The sequence below is a fragment of the Zalophus californianus genome, chromosome 8 (genome assembly GCF_009762305.2).
Source record: "Zalophus californianus isolate mZalCal1 chromosome 8, mZalCal1.pri.v2, whole genome shotgun sequence".
Lineage (NCBI taxonomy): Eukaryota > Metazoa > Chordata > Mammalia > Carnivora > Otariidae > Zalophus > Zalophus californianus.
Window position 1 is genome coordinate 26,532,587 of NC_045602.1, and position 13,442 is coordinate 26,546,028.

The 13,442-nt window shown below is 38.8% G+C and overlaps 1 protein-coding gene across 4 annotated transcripts in view; it reads left to right on the forward strand.

The window, feature by feature from the left end:
• Window positions 1–1,305: 1,305 nt before the first annotated feature.
• SLC30A6 (solute carrier family 30 member 6) overlaps window positions 1,306–13,442 on the forward strand; it is a 37,910-nt gene continuing 25,773 nt past the window's right edge. The window contains exons 1-5 of one of the 4 annotated variants that reach the window (XM_027622237.1): window positions 1,340–1,369; window positions 1,800–1,879; window positions 5,983–6,069; window positions 11,378–11,462; window positions 12,740–12,782. In XM_027622237.1, the coding sequence (XP_027478038.1) occupies window positions 11,435–11,462; window positions 12,740–12,782 (71 nt within the window). In that variant the 5' untranslated portion in view covers window positions 1,340–1,369; window positions 1,800–1,879; window positions 5,983–6,069; window positions 11,378–11,434. The other 3 variants (XM_027622234.1, XM_027622235.1, XM_027622238.1) reach the window with 3 other exon arrangements.

Here is a 13,442-nt window from a genome sequence, read left to right on the forward strand (position 1 = left end):
TGTCTCTTCTTACTGGGACATAATTTTATGAGACCAGTACCTGATACAGACATGTGTTGCATATTCTATATTGAATTATTTTATTTCCTGTATTCTATATTACTTCCATAATAAAATTAATTTCACGAGAGTTTAGTGTTTTAGGAAACAGAACACGGTATCATGTAATTGGTCTGAGTTCAAATTCAGCTTCTGTGGAGAGCTAGCTGTATGTCTCTGGCCAAGTTTCTTACTCTTCTTGCTTCCTCAAACTTCAGCACTAAATGAAATTTTCCTAACATTACAAATAAACCCTAACCAAATACAAATCAATACCACAATGAGATACCACCTCACAACAGAATGGCTAAAATTAACAAATCAGAAAATGACAGATGTTGGCAAGGATGTGGAGAAAGGGAAACCTTCCTACACTGCTGGTGGGGATGCAAACTGGTGCAGCCACTCTGGAAAACAGTATGGAGGTTCCTCAAAAAGTTGAAAATAGAGATACCCTACTATTCAGCAATTGCATTACTGAGTATTTACCACAAAGATACAAATGTAGTGATCCAAAGGGGCATCTGCACCCCAATGTTTAAAGCAGCTATGTCCACAATAGCCAAACTATGGAAAGAACCCAGATGTCCATCAGCAGATGAATGGATAAAGATGTGGTGCGTGTATATATATATATATATATATATATATATATATATATGCCATTTGCAACAAGGTAGATGGAATAATAATAGAGGGTATTATGCTAAGCAAAATAAGTCAGAGAAAGACAGTTATCTCATATACTGACTTTAAGAAACAAAACCGGATCCTAGGCGAAGGGAGAGGGGAAAACAAGATGAAATCAGGGAGACAAACCATAAGAGACTCTTAATCATAGGAAACAAGTTGAGGGTTGTTGCGGGGGGGGGGGGGGAAGGGGGCAGGGGCGGGGGTAACTGGGTGATGGACATTAAGGAGGGCATGTGATGTAATGAGCACTGGGCGTTATGTACAACTAATGAATCACTGACTTCTACCTCTGAAACCAATAATACATTATATGTTAACTGAATTTAAATTAAAGATACATTATACATTAAAAAAAAATACAAAAAAAAAAAAACCCTAACCGATCCTTGACAGGGTCTCTAGCTCTCTACTCCACCTACCCCTCAAAAGCTTCGGTAGGGTCACTCTAGCCTCTGCCTTCGCCTCTATAGAACGCAGTGACAGCCGGGGAGAGGGCGGGAACAAGAGAGTTTGCACGCACTTCCGCCCCCGCGTCTCTCTCCGCCAATCGGCCTCTGATGCCCCACCCCTTCCGTTCCAGGGGAAAAACCAGCTCCCAGAGCGTCTTCCGGCGGGAGCTGTGCTGCTCCTTATCATGGTGAGTTGGCTGGGGGTACGAGGGTTTCTGTCGTAGATGATTCCTCTTATCTTCTTTCATCCCAAAGTGGCCTTCACATGCCTCAGCTGCCCAGAGGAGGGGTCCTCGGAGTCGTGCTCGGCTCCCCCCACTCCGCAGGAGAAGGGGCTGTCGTCCGAAGCATTCCCCCCAGAGCTGTGATCCCCTCACTCTCCCTCACCCCGTTGGTTAGACCTCAGGATCCCGGCCCTGCTCCAGCCCGAGCTTTCAGTTCAGCGAGCTTATGACTTCCCCTGCCGAGATTTACTTATAGAAATAAAAGTCTTTGCCGGCGTCAGCGTCTACAACCAGCGAAAGCTCTGAAAACAAGTTCACAGCAACAGCGACTGTAATTAGCATTGCTTACACCAGTGACAATACCGTTGGCGTTAATAAAGAGGGTTATCAGCAGGTTATTGAGGTGAACGCCCCACTCTGCAACTTGGCTTTATGGAGTGCCAGATAGCCTGATACAGCAGCAACTTTAAGAAGGTCAGTGACTGGAGAAAGTCCAGGTGTTGGTAGAGCATCTTTATTGTACATTTTTTCCTGCGTTTGTAGAGCCCAGTCAGTATACCTTACGGTTTGGGGGATGTGATGTTTAACCTAATTTTTTTTAGAGAAATTAGTCTTTGTATGCTTTTAGAGATCAAATGTATAGCTCTCTGAATTTTATCAAAAGATAAGTTGATTGTAATTTCAGCGTCAAAAGAGGTACCGTTTTATCAGAGAAATTAATGGATCTCTTATTGATAGCCTGCATATGAGAAAAGGACTACGTTTCAGTGCCTAAGCCATTGTCACTCTAGTAAGTTTTTTCCTTGAGTGGATTTGGTCAAGAAAAATGTCTTATGTATACTTCCTTTTCTTTTGTAAGTCTTCTGTAATCCCTCTTTTGCACACAGAAATTGGGTAAAATCTACTTTTGGGGGGCTGACCAAATAGCCTTCCAGCTGCTTTCTTCAAAATACTCACCACTGTGTAGCCAGAATTGAATTTCTAAAATTGGACCATGCCACTCACCTGCTCCCTTGCTTAATATCCCCCACCCCCATTATCCTCAAGATAAAGTCATGTTTGGCATGGCATACAAAGCTATCTGTTGTCAAGCTGCTGCTGCAACTGCCTTTTTTTTTTTTTTTTGGTCAAGCTTTATAGCCTCTTTTTTCACATACATACATTCATATTCCAGTCACAGTGAACAGCTTGCAGATGATGCTCTAAGGATTAGGCCTTTGCACCTAATTTGTATATGCTGTTCTGTCTGCCGGAATCAATCATCTCCTACCCCTCATCCTCATCCGTATAACCCTTACGTGCCCTCTAGTCTTTCATGAGCCTTTCTGCCGTGTCTCAAGATCCTGTTAGGTGCCTCCTTTGTGCTCCTGTGACATCTTGGTGCTATTTACCAATAACATCTGTAGCCCTTACCAGACTATGTTAAAATTGTGTATTTCCTTGTCTTTCTCACTTCCTAGACTGTAAGCTCTTTGAGAGCAGGACCTCTGTATTCACTCTGGTATACCCAGAGCCTTGTAACAGTTCCTGGCTCAGAGGAGGTTTTCAATAAATACCTGTTTTATAAAACACCAAATAAATAACTATGGCACTAAATTTTTATGGTTGAAACATTGGTAATACAGAAAAATAGTAGCATTTAAGGTTTATTTTAAAAGTTTTGGGGAAGAAAGGGGAGTCACTCTTGTTTATTAAGGTGTTATATGCAAAGCACAATGCTATCTTAGAAAACGTAAAGGAAATATAGCCCTTGTCTTTAGTGAAGTTACTAAAAAACTAACCTAAAATGTGAGATGACAAGGTGAAGGCTATCCTCTGGTTATTTACAAAAAACAGACAAACAAAAAACAAAGCAAGTGGCATAAAGAACAGTATAGTTTAGGAAGGTGTCACATAGAAGGTCAGCCATGAAACAGTACTTTCTTCCTTAGTCCATTACTCTTTTTAAGATTCTATTTATTTGACAGAGAGAGAGACAGCGAGAGAGGGAACACAAGCAGGGGGAGTGGGAGAGGGAGAAGCAGACTCCCCACCGAGCAGGGAGCCCGATGCGGGGTTCCCAGGACTCTGGGACCATGACCTGAGTCAAAGGCAGGCGCCTAACCGACGGAGCCACCCAGGCACCCCATTACTCCCTTACTCTTAATCTACTAGTCATTACTGTCATTCAGATGAGGAAACAGAGGTCAAGTAATTTGTTAAGTATTACAGGGCTTTTAGAGCTTGGGTTAGACAAGTCTGGCCTTTTCACTCTAGAGTGGTATGATCATTAAACGAGGGTACACCAGTTTAGTTGGAGTTGATTCCCTATCTGGAGCAAGAGATAAAACTGGAAAGAAACAGGCTAAGTATTTGAAAGCATTGAATTTCAGGTTGTAAAATTAGGAGTTTATCACGATAGCAATGGAGGGCCAATATAATTTTGGAAAGAATGACATGAACATTAGGATTTTTGTGGGTTTTTACTTCTTTTAACCAATATCAGAATGGCATCAGAAATGGCCTTCTACCTTTTAGAAACCTTATTTTCTCAACCTGAAACTTAAAGTAAAATAATTTAAAGTGAGATGAAGTTAGAAGATATCCAGGGATAACAGTATTAAGCAGAATTTATCTTTGGGACCAAATATCCCACACATAATTCATTAAGAATGGGGAATATTCATTAACTGACCATTCATTAGCATCTCAAATGAAAATAGCATATTGTTCCTTTTCAGCTGAATTAGCTTAGCAAAGCCTGAGAGTTACACACACACACACACACTGGTCTTTATTTGGATAGCAAAATTAGTAACACTTTTTTCTGATGCTTTATTTTTATATTTTAAAGTATGTTTTACTTAAAATTTTTTTATTATGGAAATTTTCAAACACAGGAAAGTAGAATATAATATAATAAGCCCCCATGTAGCCATCACTTGGCCTCAACAATAATCAACATTCTGGTTTTAAATGCCAGATTTCTAGTGCTCAGCTTTATCTTCTGTGTCTCAACCTAATGAAACTAATGACATGTCTGAGCTTTGAAAAAATGGGATATACTTTTTTTATAACGACTGAGATGTTCCTACTAATTAACTAGGAAAATCAGACCTGTGCTGGAGTTGGATCTGAAAGTTTTCCTCATTTGATATCTGTGAACACCCAGTTCCACTGCTTTCTGTGGAATTTCAGTGTTTAAGTCAAATTGGCTGGCGGTAGTGAGGTAGAAACGTTGTGTGGTTGTTCCGGTGATTGTGGCCTCACTATCTAGGGAAGCATTTTGCTAAAATTAAAATCCAAATAAATATGTAAGTGCATGGCACTTAGCAATCAAATTATTATATATGACCCACTGAAAATTGTGAAAGATTTTTTCCCCCTAGAAACAATATTTTGCTTTTGGAATAACAATTAAAATTCTTTTTTTCCCAGTTTATCTTCCCTCTCTAGGATTCTTTGTTTTTGTTTGTTGTTGAGTATTATATTCCCAAGATAGTAAAATTGATCAATTTTTCCCTTTACAGCTTCTTGGTTTTATATCCTATTATGAAAAGTCTTCTCCAACTCCAAGATTATAAAATTGTACATCCATAAATTTCTTCAAGTACTCTATAGTTTTATATTTTAATTTTAATATAATAAAAAATTAGAGTAAAATATAGTAAGGATCCAACGTTACCTTTTCCAAAAGCCATTTATTGGGTAACTCATATTTTCTGCTGATGTTGGATACTGCCTTAATCATAGGCTAATTTCCCATATGTGCTTAAACTCTCTTATGCTAAGGTTTCCTATACTTGAGTGGGAAATTCCTCTCTAGTCTCCACTTAGGTTTCTTCTCCTGTTGGTAACCGCACTGTCACCCTTTCTCTGCTGGTCCCATACAGTGTACTAGCAAGGACTATAGAGACTAGCCAGAATGTCAGGTACTTTGAGTGCCTAAGAGAGAACCTCAGAGATTTTACTATAATAGTAGTTTCCAAACTTTTCATATATAAAGCTTTTATTAAGTTAATTGTAATATTTTATTTCCAGTAGAGCTATCTGGCAAATGGTTTGCTTTTCTGGTTCAAAATTGCCTAAAATCCATTTAAAAATAGAAGTGTGTAGTTTGGAGCTAAAATGCCTGGGCTTGGGGGCACCTAGGTGGCTCAGTCGGTTGGGCATCTGCCTTTGGCTGGGGTCATGATCCCAGGGTCCTGGGATCGAGCCCTGCATCCAGCTCCCTGCTCAGCGGGGAGCCTGCTTTTCCCACTTCCTCTGCTGCTCCCCCAGCTTGTGCTCTTTCACTGTCACTCTCTCTCAAATAAACAAATAAATAAAACCTTTAAAAAAATAAAATGCCTGGGTTTGAATTTCTGCTCAGCCATTTGTTAGCATTGTGCCCTTGGACAATTTATTAAAAATTGTTTCCATCTCATAGAGGATTGTGAGAATTAAATAGATAAATGCTTGTAAAGTGTCTAGAATAATTGCTTGCCACATATTGAGCATTCAGTAAATGTTAGTGGTTGCTATTATATCACATCACAGGATATGAAAACCATTAGCTGCTTCAATGTTGATTTGTTTATTTCTTGTTTATTTTGAAGGGGACAATTCATCTCTTTAGAAAACCGCAAAGATCTTTTTTTGGCAAGTTATTACAGGAATTTAGACTTGTAGCAGCTGACCGAAGGGTAAGTTATCTTTATTAACTCTAATTTTAATCATTGTACAGACATTATGACACTGAAAAAGATAATTTTTAAGGCATATAGAAATTACTCGTGATCCCACCATACACTTTTTGTTTTTAAGTAAACTCTCGCCCAACATGGGGCTTGAATTCACAGTCCCGAGGTTAATAGTCACATGCTCTACCAACTGAGCCAGCCAGGTGCTCCACACCACACTGAGTTCATTTTTTTATGTTGGATAAGCGTTTTTTTTTTTTTAAGTAATCTATGCCCAACGTGGGGCTCAAACTCATTATGCCAACATCAAGTCACATGCTCTACTGACAGTGAGCCAGGCACCCACCCCTGGCTAAGCAAAATTTCAATGTAAAATTAAATTACTTTGTAATTTAATGTAAATTGTAATGTAAAAATCAATTACTTTGGTACACAGTTGTTTTGCTTGGGAGGAAGCTGGGCTTTGGTTAAGGTTTTTATTCTAATTCTAACGAGTTTTAAAGAAAAATTATTTTATGATTGCCTTTTTTTACTTTTTTTACAAATTTAATGGATGCAGTTTAAAGCCATGTTTTCTCATTTTTAGTGTGAGGAAGGAAAAATAAGTTATGCTTTGAGGTCGTGAATTCAGGCTCCACCCATGTTGGGCGCAGAGCTTATATTTAAAAAAAAAGATAATTGGTACCCTTTTTGGTCACCAATATAGGCCTAGTTATTGTTCTGTTTTCATTGTTCTCATTATTGTCTAAATTATACTCTAAGCTCCCTGAAGACAGTGACGATGTCTGTTTTGTTCACCTTTTAATAAAAGTACAAAAGTACAATAAAAGTACAAAAATAAATATGTGATGAATTTTAAATAAACCTAGCTTCAGTGGAACATAAGTGTACCTATGATATTGGCCATGTATTATGATACTGGACTAGAGGCTTCTGTTCTTTGTTTCTTATCACTGTATCTCCTGTTGCTAAAACCTTGGAATATAGTAAGAACTCAGTATTTGAAAATAGGGTCATGTCCTGGATGTTAAAGAGCCAAGAGTAGGAAATTCATTTGCTACTTGTGTAGCTAGTCCTTTTAAGATGATCTCTTGAGAACAGATAGATAGAACTTTATAATGTTGGTAGAAAGCAACTACATTACAGATGTAAACAGGAAATTCTTGAACCATATGCTTTGTTGAAGCACAGTATACCGCAGAATAGGTAGGGACAAAACCAGTATAAGAACACTTGAGTTGTGCAGATACTCTCCATCATAATTTAAATCTTAAAAGATGTGCTTAGCTTCACCTCTCTTTACTACTACTCCTGTTTTGGTTCTTGGTAATTTCGTAAATCATGAGGAAGATCCCTACTTCTCAGTTCCTTACTTCCTTACCCCAAATAATCTTGTCCTGCATCCCTTCCAGCTATCCACTCCAATGATCATACCACAGACATTATCATTTATAATAACTATATCTTCCCATTGTCTCAGTTTCAAGCATTTCACTCATAGTCACCATCTCTTGTTATTCCAGTTCATTCCTTGTATTATCGCAATTCCAATAATTCTTCAATCTTACTAGGATCTCCAATCCATTGACTATGCCATATTTTCACTATTTTTCACCTCTCTTATCCTCATTTGCTTACTTATCCAATTTAGATTCTTTGGTCCATCATTACTGACTTCTTGCATATGTCTTCAACTCCTCTGTGCCCTCCCTTCATCTGTCACTCTTCCTCAGATACTTCCCTGGCAAATCCTTAACATTGTTCAGTATACATTCCTGCTATTCTGTACCTGCACCCAAGCAACTGAATGTAGCCTGAGAGAAACACAAAACCATGGTGACTGGTCTCACTTTAAATTCAAGATCAAGTGTGCCATTAGTGCTGCCCATACTACATCTTTAGTTCATTCAGTTTTCCATTTTTCTAGATGGCTGTTTCATGCCATAGTCTCTCACTTCTGTCCTCAAACTTCCAAAACCTTACTCATCCTCACTCTGACCTGTTGATCTTGCTTCCTGTTTCACTGAAGGAAAAGAAGTAATCAGAAAACACTTCCACATCCTGTCATCTCCCAACATTCGGCCTTTCCTCCTGTTTTTATGAATGAACTCTCTGTACTTCCACTTGTTGCCTACTCAAAGACAAACTTCCTACAGTTGTTCCTTCCTGCATCATGAGCACATGCCACATCTTCCACTTTCAGCTACTGCCTCATTTCTCTGCTTCCTCATATAGCAAAACTACTTAAACTAATTGTCTTTACTCTCTGTTCACTTTCTTTTCTCCCTGTCTCCATTAAACACATACCAGTCTGGCTGTAGCCCCCACCAATCCACTGGAGCAGCTTTAATAAAGTAACTGGTAAACTCTGTGTTGCCAAAATCAATGGTCATCCTCATTTCCCATCTTACTTAACCTTCAAAAGCATTTGACAATGCTTAAAGCACTTTTTTCATTTGGACTCTGAAATATCACTCTTGGTTTTCCTCCTACTTACCTGGCCATTGTTCATCACTTTCCTTTTATCTTTCTGATCTCTAAGTTTTAGAGTGTCCCAGCGCTTAGAGCTCCAGCCTCTGTTGTTTATCTTCATTACATCTAGGTGATACTTTGACTACCTTATGCTGATGACCCAATATTTATAACTCAATCCATAACTTCTCCCCTACTTCTAGATTCCTATATATCATGGCCCTCTCAACATTTCCACTTGGATATCTAATAGGCATCTCAAATTTCATATGGCCAAACCTGAACTTTGATTTTCTGTCCCTTCCTCACTAAATGGCCACTCTGTTCTTCCAGTGCACAGGCCAGAAACCTTGTAGTCATTCTTCTCCCTCTCTCTCTCTCATTCCTCATCCATTTTGTAAGTAAATCTTGCTGCTCTATCTTCAGTGTAACACTCAGAATTTGACTCTTCTAACACTTTCTTACCAACTTCAAAGTCATCATTTCTCACTTGGATTACTGCAGTCACATTCTAAATGGTCTTCCTACTTCTGTCCTTGCCCCTATGCAGTATATTCTACATAGAGAAGCCAGAATGATCTTTTAATCCTTTTTTTTTTTTTAAGATTTTATTTATTTGACAGAGAGAGAGAGACAGTGAGAGAGGGAACACAAGCAGGGGGAGTGGGAGAGGGAGAAGTAAGCTTCCCGCTGAGCAGGGAGCCAGATGCGGGACTTGAACCCAGGGTTCTGGGATCATGACCCAAGCCGAAGGGAGATGCTTAACGACTGAGCCACCCAGGCGCCCTGCCAGAATGATCTTTAAAAATGAAAGCTAAGCTGCTTTCCATCTCATTTGGAATAAATCCCAATTCTTTGCTGGCATACAAGACACTACTTGATGGAGCCCGAGACTTCCTCTTCCCTCTCATCTGTCCGTCCTTGGCCAAGTCCTCTTCTATCTCAGGGCATTTGCACTGTGGTTCCCATTTTCTTTCCCAGATATCTGCATGCTTAGTACCTTTGCCTCTGTAAGATTTCTGGTCACATGTTACTTTACCAAGGGGGTCTTTTTGACCACCTTGTCTGGCAGAATACCCTTTCCACATTTCCCATTACCGTACTTTATTGTTCCTTTGTAGCACTTACCACCACCTGACCTTGTATATTTGCTAATTGTCTGTCACCCCCACTGGAGTATAAGGTCCATATTTTGTTCACTGCTGTATCTCTAGTGCCTAGAAAGTGTCTGTTACAAAATAGGTACTCAAGTATTTGTTGATGAGTAGCTTGATTCATCAGTAGAGCTGCAGAAAATGTCATTTTCAGATTACATGCCTTATCCTCCTTTTCTGACTGTTCCTGAATCCCTGTTCTGACTAGAGCCCATGTCCAGTCATTTCATTAATGTCCTCCCTGTAAGAGTCCCTTGTCCCATTAACCTATCACATCAGCTCTCTCTCTGACATCCCTACCTCACCTGCTTCTCTGGTTTTGCTCCTGGGGGTAGAGGAAGTGGTAGAATGCCGCCTACCCTAAATTCATGATGGTCATTCTTGTTCTCCTCTGATGATTCAGAAGTATACTCACTAGAACTGCTGTTGTACAAATTCTCCTCTGGATGTAAGTTTCCATTCCTATTCTACTACATCCCTTTATTTTAGAAAATGGCCTGTTTCTTCTTTTTTTTTTTTTAATTTTTCTCAACAGATTTTTTTTTTTAAAGATTTTATTTATTTATTTGAGAGAGTGAGAATGGACAGAGAGCACATGAGAGGAGGAAGGGTCAGAGGGAGAAGCAGACTGCCTGCCGAGCAGGGAGCCCGATGCGGGACTCGATCCCGGGACTCCTGGATCATGACCTGAGCCGAAGGCAGTCGCTTAACCAACTGAGCCACCCAGGCGCCCCGCCTTGTTTCTTCTTTTCTAGAGATGTAGAGGTGGTTAGTGCTGTGCTGCTTCACTGTCACTTCTCTCTAGTTCACAGTTTTTCTGTCCCTTCAGTCATCTCTTGCCCTTCTCACCTTTTTCAGAGAAGGTGTACTTCATCCTAAACCTACACTTTGCATCTGTGTCCTAAAGCCATCCTATGCCACACTTGACCTTTGCAATTATATTTGTTTAATTTTAACACCTCCAGATAACTCCCTTTTCACTAATTTCTTTCACTTCTACTTTCACACAATTATAGGTCTCCCTTCTTTGTAGGGAGTGGAGTGGGACAAAAATTAAAAAACATTTCACTTGATCTCTTTTTTTATTCTTAGAAAGCACTTTCTGCTTCTTCTGATGAAATCCTAGCTACTTTCAAGGCATGTCTCAGATCTATGAACTTCTAACCTATGGTAATCTTTCCCTCTCTTGCAGTCCTATTTCATATGACTTATTTGGTAAATAAGTAAGTGTAGCCCTTTTGGCGGGGAGGGGAAAAATAACTTTATTTTGATATAATTTCAAACTTATGGAAAAGTCACAAGATTAGTGTAAGGAACTCCCCTAAGCCCTTTACTCAGATTCACCAGTTGCTTTATATTTTGCCCCATATGCTATCGTTGTCTCTATGTACTTATTTATAGAGACAAAATGATATTAAAGTATATGCCTGTTTTTCTCAACTGTTTGAGAGTTTATGTGGCAGAATTTTTTTTTCTCTTGAAGAATTCCTCCTCTAGAACTATTTTTTAGATTAGTAAAATAATAATTTGGTTGATGGTAATTTTTGTAGATGTAGGAAATGTGACACTGACTTTTTGAAGGAAGTTGTGCTTATTCTTTTGTAGAGTGGGAATTGCAGCAACTTGAACACACCCAGGGAAGTTTATCAGCACTATCCAAATAAGAATGATTTTCTTTTTCACAGTCCTGGAAGATACTGCTCTTTGGTGCAATAAACTTAACATGTACTGGCTTCCTGCTTATGTGGTGCAGTTCCACTAACAGTATAGGTATGTCACCATTCCTATTTTTGTGGAGTTAATCATTAGTTTCACATTTATTGTTCTGGTTTTAAATAAAGATATATCTTTCTTTATGTGGAATATATTATTCTGAAATATAACTCAAGATTTAAATAAGAGAAGCTATGTGAAAAGTGCCTTGTTGGGGCGCCTGGGCGGCTCAGTAGGTTGAGTGTCTGCCTTCGGCTCAGGTCATGATCCCAGGGTCCTGGAATCGAGCCCCACATCGGGCTCTCTGCTCAGCGGGAAACCTGCTTCTCCCTCTCCCACTCCCCCTGCTTGTGTTCCCTCTCTCTAGTGGTGTCTCTCTCTGACAAATAAATAAATAAAATCTTTAAAAAAAAGAAAAGTGCCTTGTAAACTGTAAAGTTTGGTTCAGTTGTTAAGCATTATCATTTTAAATGAGCTTTTTTTTTAAAATAGCTTTAAATCTATTTGAAAGACTGTGATTCCTTTTTATGTGATAGATTAGCCCTTCAATTTATGCAGTGTCTAAGTAAGATTTTGAGATTTATGTTTCTTGGATTTTCCTTGAAAAGGAAAATCTATAATATTTTTCTTGTTTCTTGACCTCTTTTAAATTTTTTAATTTTTTATGTTTATTTATTTTTATTTTTTTGGAAAGAGAGAGAGTGCAAGTAGAGGTAGGGGCAGAAGGAGAGGGAGAGAGAGAATCCCAGGTAGGCTCCATACTCAGTGCAGACCCTGATGTGGGGCTCCATCCTGACCCTGAGATCATGACCTGAGTGGAAATCAAGAGCCAGACACCCAACCGAGTCATCCAGGTGCCCCATTTCTTGACCTCTTACGTTTTTATGTATCATTCTTTTCATCCTGCTATTTAGAGACTATATTTAAAATAGTACTCAGATGACAGAAGAAAGTAAAAAAACCCCAAAATGATGATAGCACTTTTGGGTGTATGCTGCTTCCTTTGTCCTGATGGCGAAATCAGACTCTAGAGTAAGCTTTTGTACTTACCAATTTTTTTTTTTTTAATTACGTAGGCTCCAATGCTGGGCTTGAACTTACAACCCTGAGATCAAGAGTCCTATGCTCTACCAACTGAGCCAGTCAGACACCTCTGTATTTATCACATTTGGCTACATATATTAATCTAGATAATTGCCAACATATAAGGTTAGTTAGTGACTCAGGGTGTTTTTGGTAATGGATATACCTGGTATGAACAATCTTGATTATTAGCTACATTTCCAAACAGTGGATTCAGCAACATTTTAATCAGTTGTTTTGTTGTTTTGCAGCTTTAACTGCCTATACTTACTTGACCATTTTTGACCTTTTTAGGTAAGTTTTTTGTTTTTTGTTTTCTTTAATTTTATTATGTTATGTTAATCACCATACATCATTAGTTTTTTAGGTAAGTTTGAAAAAGTCTCTTTAGTGTTTTGAAACTAATAAGGAATTTCTTGCACTGAATTTGTTTTCTCTGCTTAAAGGAAAGTAATCTGTGAAATAAGTAAAATTATCAACATAGAACATATATACAAACAATAACTATTAGGAGATATACTGGAAGAAAATATCCCATTTATAGAGGAACAGAAAAAATAATACCCAGGCATTAGATCATATGCCTTGGGTACCTACCTGTAGTTGAGTCAGCTGTGGCCAGGGAGCAGCGTCCCATAAGAACGTACCAGTTCCTTCCGTAACCGTGTAGATGGGCATTAATAACTAAGAAGTGAGCAATTGTGAGCTAGGGAGACACCCTTTTGGCTCCCTGCTTCGTGGGACCTTTCATATCGCCGTGTAAGGATTGCAAAATACTTGATGTCTTCAAGATCCATGCCATAGGAGTATAAGTATGTCTTTTCATTAGTCATGTACCTAAATCTACTTGACTTATCTAAAATATAGAGTTACCACTGGATTTCACGCGGTAGTAAGTTGTTTTAGAGTGAATCTCCACTGTACTTGGAAAATGAATGTAATTTTATCCTATCC